A 17,948-nucleotide genomic window follows, 5' to 3' on the forward strand; every position below is an offset into this window, starting at 1 on the left:
GTTGCACGTGAGCGAGAGAAAAAGTGAGTGACGGGTTCTGTGGGAAGCCCTAACCCTGGGGGGGGGGGGTATCAATGATTGCTGGGGCTGTTTACGCCGAGGGCCAACGACGGGGGACAGCGGGTGGGCGTTTGTGTGTGGACGGAGAGCTACATGCAGGAGATTATCGTGATACTTGCTGTGGGCCTGGTTATTAATTGTATTTCTGTGGTTTATAAATACGTAGATTTGTAGATTTGGAGAATAGAAGACCCTAATCCATATGCAGCGGAGCCTCACTCACTCTGATCACCACCGCCAAGTCTTAACAAAACTCTACAAAAACCTCACCACGAGAGCCCACCTCACCACCACCCACACATCCACCCCCCACAGCCACCGCAAAAATGCCCCCCTCACCCACCTCCCCGCTAACGCACCTCTCCCTCCTCGACGAGCAACTCGACGACCTAACCACCACGCTCGCCCCCCTCCTCACCACCCCCGGCCTCCCCTCCCTCACCGCCACCCTCCCCATCGCCGACCAGGCCCGCCTCTCCGTGCTGACGGCCTACACGCTCGAGTCCCTCCTCTTCACCTACCTGCGCCTCAACGGCGTCGACGCCAAGTCCCACCCCGTCATGGAGGAGCTCGCGCGCGTGCGCCAGTACGTCGCAAAGATCAACGCCGCGCAGGAGGCGCCGAAGCGCAGGGCCGCCGTGGATAAGGAGGCCGTGGGCCGGTTCGTGAAGGCGGGGCTGGCGGGGAACACGGCGGAGGGGGAGGGCGTGGGGGAGAAGGAGGAGAGGGAGCGGGCTAGGGCTAAGTTTGAGGAGGTGTCGAGACGGATGGAGAGGAGGGAGGTGGAGGAGGAGGAGGCGAAGGAGAGGGAGAAGGGGGAGAGGGAGAAGGAGAATGAGGAGCAGGTTACGCGCATTCTGGAGAGCTTTCGGAGCCATGGGGTGAAGAGGGGGAGTGATGAGGAGGCGTCGGGGTCGGTGAGTGGGGCGGGTGCGGGTGGGGGGGCGGAGAAGAGGAAGAGGAGGAGGGGGAGGAAGGGGAAATAGGTATGTATGTTTCTTCGCTTTTATTTTTTTATTATTTTGGACCTTTTTGGGACTTTGGGTATTTGAATAGGATGCTGATAGTTAGTTAATTGGGTGTGTAGATCTCTGGCAATTAATTAGTGTTGCAGGAGAGCGCAATTGGCCTCCGCGGATCCTATTTCTGTCTCTGTTTCATTCCCTCTGTCCTCACCTCGCTCCCACCATTGTAGCTACCCCTACCCCGCCAGATCTCCTATTTCCCGTCTCCGTTTTTCTGATCTTGCAAATGTACCATTACCATTACCAGGCTAGAACCGGCGTTATCTGCTTTCTCTTCTCTCTAATAAACGTTCGCTCTACCTCAAATATACATGAACGCGGGTCTGAGAAAAACTTGACTTATGGGCTCAAACCTAGGTAACAAGCCCAAATGAGTCAACCGATCCACCCAAAAGGCTTCTCCTACTGATAGAGAATGTTTTAAAGGGGTGTATATATTATATTTTCCTAGAAGGTTCCTTTAGCTAGTAGGAGGCTCGACATCGATCAAGCTGGTTGAAACCTAATGTTTTTTAAGATACTAGAAAGAAAAAGATTAAGCGGATACACTTAAAATCTTTTTGTTCTGACCATCACCATCAGAATCTTTGCCCTTGATATTAGTCTATCTAACCATGTATTCCTGCTTGCTTCCCATATCTGGGGGTTGTGTAGAGGTTGATGTTTGTTAGATTTTGCTTTTTTTTTGCTGGTTGTTGTGTTGTGTCCTGGCCCCTTCGTTGACCATAAGTCAGATTTTCTCAGACCCGCGTTCATATGTAGTCCCAATTGCAGATCAAGCTCTCCATAGTAGTAATGGTAGTAGTAGAAGGAGAAGGAGAAAGTCTCGATCGGGTCTAATAGTTAGCCAGCGGCGTCGGGAATAGAGTTTAGTCGTTTGCTGTACACATGTAGTTATAGAGTCTTGATATATACTCGTACATGTATAATAGCGTTTTGAATGGTTGTCATTAAGCTAGCTATGTAGCTAGCTGGCTGGCTGGCTGGCTGGCTGGCTGGTTATGGCCGGAAGTAAGTAAAGGATCGATCGATCATAGGCCGTCACTCAGTATAGTGTCGAATCATGGGTGGTGATGCACGTGCGCGCTGTCGATTACCCGGGTGCTAGCTAGCATACTGGATTAATTCTGGTGCGTATGTAGGTACATGTACTCTTGGATAGGATAGCTAAGAAAACTTTTTTTTTGTTCCTTAGTTTCTGGTTTCTGGTGGCCTGCTTGGCCGCCGGGTGGTTGGTTACTTGCATGGTGTGATATGGGTGTTTCTGACGTGACGTTGATGTTCGTGTGAGGCCGGGTCGGGTCGGGTTGAAGAAAAGAAAGAGTCCTAATATCACTCGTTGTATCTATGATGGTTGGCTTAAAGCACGTAGAGGACCGAGAACTAGAACATAAAGTGTATCGCGCAAACTGATAATCCAGAAAGAAAAAGAGAAAGAGGGTTCCCTCTCTATAGGTATGGTTTAGAGCTCCAAAACAAAAGTACAGATAGTTTGGAACGTTGACAACAATCGAGGGTCGCAAGTTTAAGTATGTAGACCGAAGAAGGCGTTTTATATCGACCAAGTATATATAGTAGATGACGCGTATATGATTCTGGTCTTTCACGTCACGGTCACTCGAAAATCCAGGCATACAGTACATGTACATATATGTAGTAAAAGGAATTGGCAATTAAGCCTTTTCCAGTATACAGTGAGGTTTCAATAGTGCTGGCTTTGATACCCATGAGTGGTTAATCATGCATAAATACCTTTATGCTGATCACCGTACACGTATCATGTTACCCAGTTGGGTTAACGAGTTGAGCTAGTTTCTGTACAGTATATTCATGGACTTCAAATCTATAGGCCAGACTACATACAGCCACTCAGCAAAAGTGTTCGTGATATAGTTTTGATGTCAGTGCGCAGTGTGGCGCACCCGTAATACTGATGTTATTAAAGTTGAGATTCAAAGCAACGAAAAAATATATAATATAGTTTGTGACTATATATAAAAAGAAGATAGGTCATTGATCTTATTCTTCATTAATTTGGGCGCCATTGGTCACTGGGAAAGTCTTCTCTTGGGGGGTTCTTGATGGTCCGCCGCGGTTACATATGGAGAAATGTCTCACTCCGAAATCGGAATCACGAACACTTTTGCAGAGTGGCTGTACATGTATCAATGATATCAGCTAACTAAATTGAAATGTAGTTAGCGATAATATCGAGGTGCGTATAGAACTTGGTGACGGTTATAATTAATTGGACACCAATTGAATCGCACCTTCTTTTATTAGCTATACATGTATATATATACACCTACCAGAACAGAGAATATGGACAAGTCAGAACAGTGATATGTTTTTGCATTTGAAATCAATGAGACGAGAGTAGTTTATAGTCTAATTACAATTACTAGCACCACAAAGAGCACCACACACACTCTCTTAAACCCCTCCTCTACTTCTCCTCCTCCTCCCAATCCTCCACCCCCATCTCAGCACCCACACTCTCCACCATCGCCAACACCTGCTCCCACCTCTCCTTCACCAACCTCGCCACGCCCACCCCCGCCACATCCTCCACCCTCCCCCACGCGCCCCGTCCCTTCACCCTCAACCCCCTCAACACGCCCACCAACCACCTCTCCACCTCCCCCCTCTCCCTCTCCCCATCCTCCTCCCCCACCAGAAACCTCCTCCACCTCTCCACCCTCGCCCGACTCCTCGGATGCTCCGGGTCCCGAATCAGCATCATCCGCACCGCCGCCTGCGTGCGGAAGCAGAACGTGCTGCGGTCAAACACGTACCCGCCCAGGAAGCCCTCAGCCTCGAGCACGCTGCGCTGCGACGCGTTGAGCGCGGGCAGCAGCAGCGAGTCGATGCTGACCTCGTCCCATTTGTTGGAGGGCGTCGGCAGCAGGAAGCCGTACTCGCAGAGGAGGAAGTCGTTGGAGTGGCAGCCGTAGGTGACGAAGAGCTGGGTGTCGGCGGGGATGGAGCCGGCGGAGGCTGTGACGGTGTACCCGCGGGGGGAGAGCTCGACTTTGCACTGCATGGGTTAGAGGGGGCACACACGGGGGGAAGGGAAGGGGGGAACTTACGCCGTCGTCAGAGTGGTTGAAGTAGTCGATGAACGGGCAGAGGGCCATGCAGTGCTCGCGCGTGAGCTCTTTATATTCGGGGGTGTCTGGCTTGTAGAATAGACTTCTGGTGTTTACTAGATGCTGGGTATTAGCGGCCGAGTGATGGGCTGTGATGAAAAAATGACCAACATACCAATGAGCCAAGCGTAGATGTACTCATCGCGAGTAAACTCAAAGCCCAACTTCTTGACCTTTTCAAAGTCCCTGCCAAACTTTTTCTTCTGCGAATCCAGTATTGCTACAACCACCCTCCCCCCCCATATCAGACCACTACCCTACTCTAATTCCAGACCAAAGACAGACAGAGCCACACTCACAGATCGCACTCGGCGGCAACAGCGCCTGCTCCTCCTCCCTCCACAGCAGCGGCACCCCCTCCCTAAACTCCTCCAACCCCGGCCACACCCTCATCCACGGCGCCCACCCATTCGCCCCATTCCCTCTCTCGCCCGCAATCGCCGCCGCAAAACACGCATGGGTGCCCAGCTCCTTCAGCAGCGCCCGCACATCCCGCCCCCCCAGGCTCGGCGCAAACTGGCGCAGATTCTCCCGTGTCAGTAGTGAAGCGGTGGGCGTGAAGGCGATCGTCTCTGGCTCGCTGCGCCGGGCGGAGCGCCGCGAGCCGGGGATGGGGACGGGGCCGGCGATGGGCGCGGTGGAGGCGATGCCGAGGCCGGCGTGCTGGAAGCGCGCGGGGGTGATCTTGTGGAATGTGATTCCTTGCGCGCGCGACCAGGTGAGGAAGTTTGTGTGGTTCTCGCCCGTGGCGGGCTCGTAGGTTGGCTTCGGTGGCGGCGGCGGCGGCGGCGGTGGTGATGGTGGCGGGGCCGTCATGGTGCGGGCGGGGATGGGATGAGATGGATGTGTGTCGGTGAGTCAGTTGGTGCGATGGGATGGATCTTCGACGTGGGGCTCTGCGGATGCAGGGATGGTTAGTGTTAGTGGGTTTTGGCTGCACGCACGTGGGAGATCTCTGTCTAGGTCTCCCCCAGCCTTGGCAGCAGCAACCACGAAATACTAGGGGTTATTTGATCTATTATTGAAATTCTGGTTTCTACGATAATTATAAGCAGCTGCCTAACATTCATAGTTTTCACTTAATTCGCGAGGTGCGTGAAATTTTTTGATTGACTTTCAGCAGTGCATTGATAGAGAGGACTTACACCCACAAGGACCATTTATGACATACCGGACAAAGCTCCCAGGCTCGGTGATGCATTCGACTCACTCAACAAGTATTGATTTAGGGTGAACTAAACTTAGATATATATATATATATATATATATACGTAGGCAACTCTGTACAATTTCCCAAACGACCCCTCTGTCCTCGACACCCAGGGCAACACCCATCCCCCGTATGTGCCCAACTAACATGTCTAGAAACCTCAGCCAGAAGACCTAAAAGGCATCCCCAAACCCCTTCTTAAGCTCCACCTTCCAACATCGCGCTCCACTCAGAGCACATTACCACTCTACACCGGGCCTCCCACCTACTCCACCACCACCCGCCGCCTCTCCTCCCCGCCCGACCCCCAAAGCCCCCCACTGCAGCCAGTTTCTTAACATCCACAACCTCAGCCCAGCAGCCGGCGTCTACCCGAACGCCTACGACGTCGTGCTCACGGATATTAGTTTACAGGTCTGCGACGAATGGAGCATTAATTAAGAATAACGCGGTCGGGGGGGCTCCAGGCGAAATGGAAGAGCAACGGTCGAAATGTATGATGAATTTTGAATCTTTTCTGTGTTATTCCGTGTTAATAACACAGGAAGAGTCGACCCAATGCATGTATGTAGTCTGACAACACTAGGCCTGCCATCCACCCGGGTCCTCTCCGCAGTTGGCCAAAGAACCCAAACGATATTAACAGCAACAACTAACAATACGCATCTTTACTACATGCATTCAATTCAGCTAATTGTGCTCATAATACGGGCATTAGCGCCACCCCGACCCATCCCATCCCGCGAACGCCAAGATAGTACGAACCTCCAATCACAGCCTATCACTCGGCCGGATCAACCCCCCATGACGCCAATAGCCACAACAAGGTACTACGAGTTTTCTTAGGTGCTCTCGGCTGGAACACATATATACACTGAGACAGACTGCCTCTACCCCCAACACCCCTGATTTCTTCTCCGTTCTACCCCCAGTACTCCCAGTGCCGTATTTGCCAACTAGATTCAGAGCACGCATCATCCACCACAATACTAACTGCAACGCCTCGCCAGATATCGATATCAGCTGACGCCCAAACAAACAAACAACAGCGATACCCAAGTACGCCTCTCCTGTATCATCGCCGTTAGCCCGCTCTAGCCCCTGAAGCTTCTCGAGCCCGATTCCTTTGTTCAACAGCCACAACCATGTATCGAGGCCGAAACACCCCGCGAAATCCTATCCTCTTTCATAGCCCCCAAAGTTTATATATCACTGCACAAGTACATAACCTCTCGCCCTTATATACTGAGTATGCTCACTTCGGTCAGCTATAAGGCCTCGGAGTACAAATACAAATACAACGCACGGCCTAAACACTCCCCACCAATAAATACTGCCTACCCACAAGTACAATCCAACCACCCCCAAACCACTACCACAAACACTCTCCCCGCCCACTCCCCCGCAACAAGCACCAGCACCATGTACATCTCCGCCCCCCTGCACACCCCCTTCCCCCCCTCCTACCCGCACGCCCACGCCCCCGCGCACGTCTCGCTCCGCCGCCGCCTCGTCGCCGCCCTCAAAGAGTTCGCCCAGCGGCGTCTCCCTCCCCGCCTCGCCCGCCTCGTCCCGCGCTCCGGCACATCCCATGCTAATAACAATGCGTATTACACCACGCCCGAGGTCCCGCCCGAGAGGGGGAGGGCGGGAGCGCCGGGGACGGAGACGGGGACGGGGCGGCGAGGTTGAGGAGGAAGGGGTATGATTCGGGGCTGCCGGTGTGGCTGGCGTGGGCGGCGGGGGGGAAGTAGTGTGGGAGGTTAATTGGACTTTTTGTCTTTGGTTTGGTTTGGTTTTTCTGGCTTGGGTTGGGTTGGGTTGGGTTGGGTTGGTGTGTATGCAGTGGTTTACAATTTGGTTTTTTGGACGACGGTGGGCATAGGGGGGTAAATTGGACATCTGTGGATTATATCTGAGATGTTACTCGGAGCCTGGGGGTGCTTTGTTTTGTGGCTAGCTACGCTACGCACCGGAAGACCTAGCGGAAAAGAAAAAACAGATACCTTGTGGCCGGTCCGGGGGCTGAATTTTTACTACGTATGCGTACTTTGTGGATCCGTTGTTTTGCGGTGGGGGTGATGAGCATGAGTGATGTCTTGTGACTGGAGTGCTTGGTCGATTGATGCTGAGTGACCCCCCCCATGATATCGATGCTGTCCAATCCGGTATAGATATAATCAATCTACTACTACTACCCTCCGAGGCCTAGGAGGAACCAGGATATTCTTTATGGGCAGCCATATCTGTGATTTCGTCGTGTTGCTCTACTAACTCTCTAACTATAATTAAGTACAAGGTAAACTTTCTTCCGCTCTCTCCAGCTATGGGCTCACTAAATTACAGCAGATCATTCATTAGTAGAGGCTGGCGGCATGCATCTTACTTCTTGTATTGATTTATGTATTGGCTTGTTACTGGGCCGGTGGTCAGGTAGATAAAATGCATCGATGTTTCTTGGGTTTATAATTGCGTCTGAACCGAACTAGTATGTACTTAGATGGCTTTGTTTGTAAGTACAGTCCCATGTGTTTATACACCAGCGGATGTGTTCTCTTTCTATGTTAGCAGAATATACGTCCTCGAACATTCCTTCAACCCTAACCCCGGCCAAGACCCGGCATTTATTGCACCTGGCTAACCAGCCAATCTCGGCACCTATTAGTTCACTCACTACCAATTGCTGATACTGCGTCTTAAGTCCCTCGGCCATAAATTAGATATTTACGCTCTGTATGTGGTAGCTACATGTAGTCGCGGGGGTTAATTAATGCCGCCCTAAGAAGCGTCTCCATGGCAACTATCTATCTACTCCAATCTAATCTAATCTTAGCACCACCCAACGTTCACCTGTCTATTCAATCATTCACCTCTCCACCACCCCAATGCCTCCCATTAAAATCTAAACTCTCTCTCTCAAAAAAAGGGAAAACCTCCCACCACCACAAACCCACCCCCCAACCACCAACCATGAACAAAAACCTCACCCGCACCCTCCCCTCCATCTCCACCCTACGCCACGTCCAATTCTCACGCAAAGGCGTCCCCTTCCTCAAGACCTCCACCGTCCAAGCCAAACTCACCACCGACCTCCTCGCCTCCAAATCCTACCTCGCGCTCCCCAAGCGCGCCGCGCGGCCCGCCGCCGCCTCCCAACCCTTCCCCCCGCCCACGCTCCTCACCATGGAGTTCGAGCCCGTATTCACCCTCGGCCGCCGCGACCGGGTCGCCCTCACCCCGGCCGAGCGCGACCGCCTCCTCGGCACGGGCGCACGCGTCTACGAGACGCTGCGCGGCGGGCAGACAACGTTCCACGGGCCGGGGCAGATGACGGGGTATGTTGTCATCGACCTGGTGCAGCACAAACTGAAGCCGCGGTGCTATGTTGCGCTGCTGGAGGACGCGATGATGGAGACGTGTGCGCACTACGGCGTGGCCACGGTCAAGACCGAGAACACTGGCGTGTGGGTGCGGCGTGGCGGCGGCGGGGAGGGTGGGGGGGCGGTGGAGGAGAGCAAGATTGGGGCGGTGGGCGTGCACATGCGCAGGAATGTGACGAGCTATGGCGTGGCGCTGAATGTCACGACGGATCTGCGGTGGTTTGATCTGATTGTGCCGTGTGGGCTGGAGGGGAAGGGGACGACGTCGCTGGAGAGGGAGGGCGTGAGGGGCGTGGGGGTCGTGGAGGTGGCGGCGGTGTTTGCGGAGATTATGAGGAAGAAGTTGGGCTGTGAGAGCATTGAGAGCTTGAATGAGTGGAGGCTGTTTGAGTGGATTGAGGGACGAACTATCCAGACTTTGGCGAGTGGCAAAATCACGGATTTCGCGGCGATTTAATCCTGATTCTTGTTATACAGTCTTTGTGCTGTATAGAGATACCAGGTTAGATGTAAATATTAATGGGATGCATTGGTGCAAACACTTATACGCTTTAAAAATGGGGACTTTAGTTTTTTATAATAGTAGTAGTATGTAGAGTAAAGGCACAAATAGACTAGAGGAGAAGATGAAGAAATATAGTTACTAAGTAGATATCGATACCACGCAGCAAAAGAAAGAAGAGAAGAAAAAAAAAGCGAAACAACCCCAATATATCAGAAAAGTGGATGGAGAAGAAAAATCAAGAGTCCAAAGACAAAAACTACCAAATACGCAAAAAAGAACAGCACCACAACCCACAACCAATCTACCAGTAGTTAGTTAAGTAGCTCAACGTCAATCAGTCAATCAATCAACTCAACATGTATCACATCCCGACCCAAAAAAACCTGCTCGCCCCAAAGAAAGAGAGAAAACCCCATGCGGACCTATGCCAGAGAGAAAAAAAAAATGATAGCAATTACATTGACAAGACAACACACGTACGTAGCACAGGATATAAAGATCAGTGAGAACGCCCTAGCTAATCGTCGCAATAGATAAAGACACCTAGACACAGAAAAAGTATAAAACCGGGGGGTAGAAAAAAAAGATACATAAGAAATGAAGTGAGGGCGGAATGGTGCTGTTGAAAAGTGGTACAGAAACAAAGGAAATGGTGCGAATGATAGGAAGTGAAATGAATAGTAGCCCAGAGGCCAAGCAAGAACAAAAAACCCATATGCCTTTCCTAATAATCCCCCACCCACGATCCAGCGCCCCCGACCCCTCCCGAACTTTTATATGTATATATTTATATCGAACACGAGAACACAGATAGAAACACCCTGATTGATAAAAAATGAAGAGTAAAAAAAGGAATAATGACCAAAAACAATGTCTCCGGCACATCTAACGCTCTCCCTTTTGCCAGGAGTTCATGACAGCCATCAACCCTACGCCAAGTAACATGACTCCGAAGATACTGACATAGGGCGCTGCATTTCGTTTCGAAAGAACTAATGATGTTCTTGCCAAATCTTCAGAAGACATTCTAGTGCCATTTGGAAGCTTCCCAATGTCTTTCTGTTTTACTGTCCCGTTTGATACGGAATCCATGGCATCTTCACTGACACCGTCGGTATTTGCTTGGATACCAGAATTTCGCATAGCTGTTGGGTCTGTCTGGCTTCCAGACTGTCTCTTGCGTGACTTTCGGGCTTCTTCCTCTTTTTTAATGCTCTCCACCATTTCAGCGAGAGTCTTTCGTGTTGTTCGGGTCTCCTCCTCTGCAGATTCCGTCCGACGTTTATACGACTCGATTTCTGCCTTTGCAGACTGAAGTTCTAGCATCATCTCCTCGACGCGCCTCTGGAGTCTGTTCGCCGCTTCAGCTGCTGCCAGAGCAGATGGATCGACCTTGACCTCCAAAGCGCCGCCATTTGATTGAATGACGTTCATTGGCATATCCGGCTGTCCGTCGAGGGATTTATCATCATCGCCACAGAGAGTCTCTGTATCATCTATATCACCCTTTTCATCTGCCAAAACTTTCTCCGCCTCAAACTCTCCAAGTACCCTGTCACGGGCAATCCCAGACAGTGCTCTTGTTTCGAGCTGTGAAGCACGATCCTCCGCGTCCTCACGCGCACTTTTTTCTCTTCTCAACGCATCCTCTAGATCTTTGACGAGTGCTGTCTTCAGTTCGAGTTCTTTACGGGCTTTATCCAAAGCATCTACAAGGGTGAGAAGCTGTGGAGGGGAGTTTGTCTCTGTTTTTAGTGTCTTCTCGGACTTCAGTTTGAGCGGTGGTAAGAAACCAATACTTGGAGCTGAAGATGTCCGTGGTAACTCCCAATTAGTTAGTTGTGGAGGGGGCGGTAGGGCAGACGTAGAATTATATGCCATCGGCAACTCCTCAGTTCCAACCCCAGAGTCGACCTGATTTTGAGACTCTTCGGCAGATTTTGGAGCTGTTAGGAGAGCATCATAAATTTCTGTGGTTCGCTGAAGGCTTTGCGATTGCTGTTTCGCTACTTGAATCTCGTACTATAATACATGAATCAGTATCGTGTTTTAACTGGCGTGAAATTTTCGATATGACTCACATTCAGCTTTTTGACGACCATTTCCATAGTGACTGGTGCAATCATCATTGGAACCTGTCGGTGGTTCATGCCTCCGCTAACGCTCATTGCTGAGCTCCGCGAGCCTTGGGAACCCGATCGACCTCGGAGACTGTTATTCTGTAGAGACACGTGATTCATTTGAGAGTTCATTAAAGAGCCGCCACCCATGGAGTCAAGGTCCCCAAAGTTTACCTCAAAGCTTCCAGCACCCGACGACTGCATTCCTGCATGCTCCACCTTTGCGGCCACTTTATGGTGAATGATTGTTTTGTTGTCCTCGCCCACAATATCAATCCCTAGCTCCAATACGTCATTTTCCCGGAGCTCGTGGGGCTCACTGTCGCGGTTTTCCTGCGAAAGTCTTTGCCCGTTGACGAAAGTCCCGTTCGACGACTTGATGTCACGTATCCACACCCGACCATTCGTCTTTTCCGCCCATACCTCAGCATGTTGCCTTGACAGAACCTTCGAGTCAAAAAAGCCGTTGCTTTGTGTAGGAACAGTCTTGGCGTTGGTTTGCCTGCCGATTCGTAAGGTTTCTGGATAATAAGGTAGTGGGATGTATTTTCGATCAAAAGTCCCGTTGAGGGGCTGTAGCATCAAATATGAATTGTTTTGCGGCTGTTGGCCTCCATTCACCTGGGTACCGTTACTCATCAGATGTTGCGATGGAAGTATAGGCATTGCTTGGTGCATCGAATTTATTGGCAAGCTAGACACGGATGAGCCGGAATGGCCGTTAGCGCCTCCAGGTGCCCTCATGATGTCAGGTTTCGCCGGCCAGCCTCCGTTAGAAGCAACCCTCACTCCACGACCTGTTCCCTTTTTCTTTCCGTTGAGTGAATTTCCCCACACCCCGTTCGATCCGTCTGAGGCAGCCGAGGGTGACGATGCAGATGATGATACTGAAGATGCGCCAGACGTGCGTTGGGAGCCCTTGATAAAGATTCGCGCTACTTCGTCGGCAGTCATAGAGTTGAGATTATTCTGCCCACCATTCCATGACCTAGGGCCGGAATGGAAATTCGGTGGTTGCGCCACGGCTGTCATATGCTGCTACGGGGGCCCGCACAGAAGACGGAAGGCGGGCAAGGGGGGGGGGGGGGGAGGTGGGATGGTTGGCAGGAGGGGGAAGTGAAAAGAAAGAAAGATGGAGGTGGGGGAGGAGGAAGAGAAGTAGTATAAGAGAGGATTATTTTTTTTTGTTCTTGCACTGACTGATGACAAGCGGCTGATTAACTGTGGCGATGTAGGTGTTGGAACCTGAAAGCCGAGAGCGAGATGTAGTAAACACGGGTTATTATTCTATGGGTATCTGGCGCTTGTGGGTACTTTTGCAATAATGTTGTTACGTCAGACCGGGGGAGGCTCCAGCGTTGGAACTTGGAGGTGGAGAAGAAATATATGGGCCAGGTATGAATGAAGAGATAGATGAAAGGGGGCCGTGAACGGGGTGACAGAGGCACGGCAAAAGGGGCAATAGCAAGTAAGACTCGAGACTTGCAGAAGCAGCAGCAAACAAAACAGAAGGAACACTGTCCCGCGTTAAGAGAGACGCTAATGAGAGGTACAGAAGCAGCGGGGGGCAGATAGTGGCTAGAGAGATAGCCCGAGCAAAGGGGGAAAGGGAAAGGGTCTTTCTCCTGCTCTCTAAGACTCCAGGGGAGTAATGTAGGTAGGGTAGGGGGTTGTGCACACACGATATGATTGATGATGGGTTTAGGTTGCAACGTTGGTTCTAGTGGGCAAAAAAAAAAAAAAATAAGCTAATCAACAGATTCTGGGGTGGCTGCGGATTGGGGGATGAGCGTCTGCAGCGCCTGAGTGGATGAGATGTTTGTATGTATGGATATGGATGGCTAGACTGCCTGATGGATTTTGATGTGTGCGTGTGTGCGTGTATGGCTATGTGTGTGTGGACAGATAGATGGATGGCCGACGTGATGGAAAGAGCGTGTGCGGGAGCTAACCGGTACTGCAGCTGGGTCACTCACCAGAACTTGGGTGAAAAAGCAGATAGAGTAGTAAATCCTGGAACGCGCCCCAAGTGCTGAAGAGACAGGAAAAAACACTCACAGGCCGGAGAAAGGAGACCGTGGCACTGCACTGTCTACTCTGGCAGAAGTAAGGCTTTGCGCGGTAGGACAAAGGGATGAGATTTAAAGGCCAAATTGAAAATCGTTGGGACGGATGGACCAACGAGAAAGATGGACCCGCAAGGTCTGCAGACTGTCACCGAGCAGGCAGGCAGGATATTAACTGGCCGATCAACTGGTGCGTTGAGTCGTGGGATGTTCTGCGTGGTTAGGGGTTCAGTGAATTACAGTAGCCAATTTTCAAGTCATGTCACGCAAATCTGTCTTTCTCCAATGTGGCAACCGAGGGCGTGATGGGGTATGCGTAAAAAAAAGTACATACAGGTCCAAAGAGCCTCAACCACGAATGCATCACCTTACACGATTCAGATGGGGGATCTTTCACTTCAAGATGTAGCTGATGCTACTTACATGCACTTACCGACGCAGAGAGATTCATGGATAGGTATCCCGTGCCCCAAATAGAAACACACATGGATGATGGGGGGTGCTTGAGATAGAGAGGTAAATTTGGGGATGGTTGTTGAGTTGCCGAGAGCGTGTGGCGCACGGGACCAGCGTTCTAGGACTAGGATGGCTTTTCCCCAGAGTCAAGCACCGGACCTAAGCAGGGAATGTGATTGTAAACAGCACAGTGGCTCAACGCGTGACGTGACTCCAGCTACCCCCCAACCCAACCCCAGACCTGTGTCTTCTATGTACTGCCGCACCCGCCTCTGAGGCTACTTACGGCACCTGCAGTACTACTAACACTACATCTGTACTCTATACATATAGTCATCACAACAACATTATCAGCCCCCCTCCCAAGAATTCTTACCCAAGTGTCCTTCTCTCGCATCGTGTCCAACTTGCACATCTTTCTCTACCATAGCTCTGTGGTTGAGATCTCTATGCTCATTGTCCCCAGCCAGCTCTGGTCATGAGCTTTCTATCGTTTCTCGTTGTTTACCTGCTCGGAGGCATATCTTTTTTGCCGTTATTACTCGGTCTCGTCATACTCTATGCTCATTTCACCTTTCCACATGTCCTTCTCGAGGAGCCTATCTCTGACCTGATCCGGGAAGGAGATGAAGATAAAACACTAAAGATAGATGACGAAAAGCTGTCTAGAAGGTCTACCGCCTCCGCCGATGTTGCTGCAGGTTACTTTGCCGTTACGAGAGAGTTCGTCCCTGGGGGTGTGAATGGAAAACCACCAGAGCGGACATCTCCGGCCGGAAAGAGCATTCCCGTAAATGATTCGCCTGGTGTAGTTCAATCTATGTACAGTAGATTCTTCGACAGGCGGGCAAGTACCGCAACCGCAGATCCAAACGGGGGAGATAAGAAGGTTCGAAGGGCCAGGAATGAATTCTACGTGGTTTTGAGGTGCGTCCGTGCATTGGTTCCTTACGACTAGATATGACGCTCACAGCTCCCGGTTCTTGCAGACACGGGCATCTTATGCTATATGACGACTCTGATCAGACCGAAGTTCGCCTGGTCATCTCCTTGAGCTTATACAAGGTCAGCATCTATGGCGGAGGTGAAGCGATCCCAGAGGGAGAGCTTTACATCCGCCGAAATGCCATCTGCCTATCCAGAAAGAATAGTGCCGTTGATCCAGCGCTTGATACCAATACTGTTGCTATGCCATTCTTCTTGTTCTCCGAACATTGTTCCTTGAAGGAGGACTTTTATTTTGCACTTCTCAAGAACCAGGAGAAATCCTATAATGATCCTGCCACAATATCACCGACGCCGCAACGCTTCGAGCAGGATCACATCATAAATCTATTGCAGCGTCTACATTCTTCAGAAGAACATTTACGGATGAACTGGGTCAATGGACTATTTGGGCGCCTCTTCTTGGCCATATACAAGACCCCCGATGTCGAAAAAATGATTCGAACGAGAATAACAAAAAAGATTGCCAGAGTTAATAAACCTAATTTTCTTTCCGACATCGTTTTACAGAAAGTCCATGTTGGCGAGGGTGTTCCATACATAACAAATCCTCGATTAAAAGAGTTCAACGCAGATGGTGATTTTTCCGCGGAGGCTGACGTCAATTACACCGGTAACTTTCGATTGGTATGTTACAAACCTTGAATATAAAAGCCGACGTCAGAGACTAATTAAGATTTCCCCGGTCTGCTTCAGGAAGTTGCCGCCAAAGCTACATTGCAGTTGCCGGGTCGCTTTAGACCCAGGGAAGTGAACTTGGTACTTAGCGTCGTCTTAAAAAGGCTTGAAGGGCATGCAATCATTAAAATTAAGCCTCCTCCGAGTAACAGGATATGGATGGCTTTCGAGACAATGCCCAAGATGGAGCTTGATATCGAGCCAATTGTAGGCTCACGACAAATAATTTGGAATCCCATCCTCCGTATAATTGAGAGTCGAGTGCGGGAAGTAATAGCTGAAACTCTTGTGCTTCCGCACTACGACGACACCCCATTCACCGATACTATAAACCAATTGTTCAGAGGTGGAATCTGGGAGGAAGCGCTCAGCAATGGAAATCCCACTGAGAGCGAAACTGGAGCCGAGAAAGGAGTTGTGGACGATGTCGATAGGGATGATGCTCTTGAGGAAGAGGTCCCAGAAGAGCTTATAGAAAATTCTCTGAGACAGGTAAATGAACGAACCATGAGCATGCCAATAATTGCACAAACAGCAACAATTCTGGATAAACAAAAATCTGCATCAATAATTGGCCTGAGCGAACCACCTGATAGTCCTCGAGGCGTTACAAGGTCGCCTTCCTTGAAATCAACTCACGGCGAGCGGAAAGCAAAATCTCAAAGAGCGCAGACTTTAACAACAATATCACCTCCCTCGCCCAGTGTGATTACGGATGCGGTCAACGTCACAGCTGTCCGCGGTAAGACAGATGTTGCAGATAAAGGTGTTACTTCGGCAGTAATGTCTATGAGTAGGTCGAGGTCATCTTCGAGTCCCCACTCTCCGTCTCAAACAAATCCGGCGTCCCCCACTGTGCCCAAGTTCAACGTGGACATTTTAACACCTGATGTTTCAATTGACCAACCTTCAGACAAAAGTAGTTATTCGTCCTCTTACGAAGACCGAACAGACGAGGTTGTTTCTAGAGCACGAGGCATTAAAGGAACACCCAGCCCAGCTCGTAGCACTTCCGGAAGCTCCGCTAAGAGTTTAACCGCAACAAATTCGCCTCCTGGCCCGAATACCTCCGATTCAACCTCAAACTTGGCAAACACTATCTTCCCTAAGGCACTCCAAGAAAAGCCGTCTTTTGTGGCAGTAGCTTCCGCAACCGCAGCTGTGAGGAATTGGTACAAAACGCGAAATACGCAAGGCGAATCATCATCATCATCATCGGTTGAAGCCCCTAATAAACAACCAACTTCGCGAAATCTACCACCTGTCACAATTCCTCCACCAGTGGCGAAGAAAACACCACCGATCAACGTTCCAAAGCGGAAATCCCTTCCACCACCACTACTCCCCTCTAGGAATAAGACACGCGCGGCACCAGCTCCACCAATTCCACCACGAGACCTATCTCCATTCAACGGTGGAACTGATCAATTATTGGTTGTGGCAGCACCAGACTCAGAACCGCCTTCGCCTTCTCAAACTGTGGATGGCGAAGACAGTGATTACATGCGCAAAAACACGACACATAACGGCAGCATTGAGTCCCATCTCATGTTTCCTTCTTCTTCGTCCAAAGATTCTGAGTCTGCTTCGGTATCTATAAATTCTCCGGGTCTCCCCAGACGTAGCAGATCGCTGAGGACTGCTAGTGGAGCTTTAGATAGGGAACGAGAACATGAGAGGGCGGTGAGAATCGAAAAAGAGGCTGAACGGGAAGTATGGCACGCTGCGGAGGAGGCAGAGTTAAGAACAAAGGTTCCATGGGAGCCTGATGAATCTTTAACTTGATTTGTTATCTTTTATCTTTGGGGGTATTTCGTCGATCATAAAAATGGTCCTGGATTTCTTTTCCGTTGAGAATAGCTGGAGTTCTAAATGGTTTCTGATTTTACCTTTCTCTTGATTTATTTTTTGGGATCATTGTTATCTATGGATGTTGGTTTTGATTTCGATCAGCTGAATAGGCGCGCTTGATATTTGAAATTGAGAAGAATGAAGGATGGGACTAGATAGTTTATAGTGCCTCTTTTACCTTCCCTTTTTGTTTGCTTCGTTTCTGTATTCAGACGGGCGAAACCAAATATTTTATGGCGTCAACTTACATTATTTCGGAGTTTTGTTCTGTTCTCATTGATGGGGTTTAGGTTTTCCATTATGTTTTCCTATTTGCTATTTTTTTTTCTCTTTTCCTTTTTACTTTACCCGTTTGCAACATACTATGCGAGTACTCTCAACATCCCATCAAGACAATTAATCGTATCCGGGAGGCGGTGAAGTATATAACTTGATTATTGTGA

At 50.1% G+C, this 17,948-nt stretch overlaps 6 protein-coding genes across 6 annotated transcripts; 4 read left to right on the forward strand and 2 right to left on the reverse strand.

Annotated features, from left to right (window-relative positions):
- Positions 1-386: 386 nt before the first annotated feature.
- On the forward strand, positions 387-1,046 carry LAJ45_06722 (uncharacterized protein; the record flags this gene model as incomplete). The annotated part of the gene is made up of 1 exon (XM_046116284.1): positions 387-1,046. One exon carries the CDS (start codon positions 387-389, stop codon positions 1,044-1,046), a length of 660 nt encoding a protein of 219 aa, XP_045970487.1.
- Positions 1,047-3,531: 2,485 nt separating this feature from the next.
- Positions 3,532-5,050, reverse strand: LAJ45_06723 (uncharacterized protein; the record flags this gene model as incomplete). The annotated part of the gene is made up of 4 exons (XM_046116285.1): positions 3,532-4,122; positions 4,175-4,290; positions 4,350-4,454; positions 4,534-5,050. 4 exons carry the CDS (start codon positions 5,048-5,050, stop codon positions 3,532-3,534), a joined length of 1,329 nt encoding a protein of 442 aa, XP_045970488.1.
- An 866-nt stretch (positions 5,051-5,916) lies between these two features.
- Positions 5,917-7,136, forward strand: LAJ45_06724 (uncharacterized protein; the record flags this gene model as incomplete). The annotated part of the gene is made up of 5 exons (XM_046116286.1): positions 5,917-5,938; positions 6,031-6,271; positions 6,455-6,503; positions 6,582-6,664; positions 6,713-7,136. The coding sequence occupies 5 exons, from the start codon at positions 5,917-5,919 to the stop codon at positions 7,134-7,136; spliced, it is 819 nt and encodes a 272-aa protein (XP_045970489.1).
- Positions 7,137-8,414: 1,278 nt separating this feature from the next.
- LAJ45_06725 (uncharacterized protein) lies at positions 8,415-9,281 on the forward strand (the record flags this gene model as incomplete). Its single annotated transcript, XM_046116287.1, has 1 exon — positions 8,415-9,281. The coding sequence occupies one exon, from the start codon at positions 8,415-8,417 to the stop codon at positions 9,279-9,281; it is 867 nt and encodes a 288-aa protein (XP_045970490.1).
- A 933-nt stretch (positions 9,282-10,214) lies between these two features.
- Positions 10,215-12,481, reverse strand: LAJ45_06726 (uncharacterized protein; the record flags this gene model as incomplete). Its single annotated transcript, XM_046116288.1, has 3 exons — positions 10,215-11,351; positions 11,411-11,548; positions 11,624-12,481. The coding sequence occupies 3 exons, from the start codon at positions 12,479-12,481 to the stop codon at positions 10,215-10,217; spliced, it is 2,133 nt and encodes a 710-aa protein (XP_045970491.1).
- Positions 12,482-14,449: 1,968 nt separating this feature from the next.
- Positions 14,450-17,439, forward strand: LAJ45_06727 (uncharacterized protein; the record flags this gene model as incomplete). The annotated part of the gene is made up of 3 exons (XM_046116289.1): positions 14,450-14,898; positions 14,961-15,603; positions 15,673-17,439. The coding sequence occupies 3 exons, from the start codon at positions 14,450-14,452 to the stop codon at positions 17,437-17,439; spliced, it is 2,859 nt and encodes a 952-aa protein (XP_045970492.1).
- Between the last annotated feature and the right edge of the window lie 509 nt (positions 17,440-17,948).

Source organism: Morchella importuna (genome assembly GCF_003444635.1).
Source record: "Morchella importuna strain M04M26 chromosome Unknown Morimp01GS020, whole genome shotgun sequence".
NCBI classification, from domain to species: Eukaryota; Fungi; Ascomycota; class Pezizomycetes; order Pezizales; family Morchellaceae; genus Morchella; species Morchella importuna.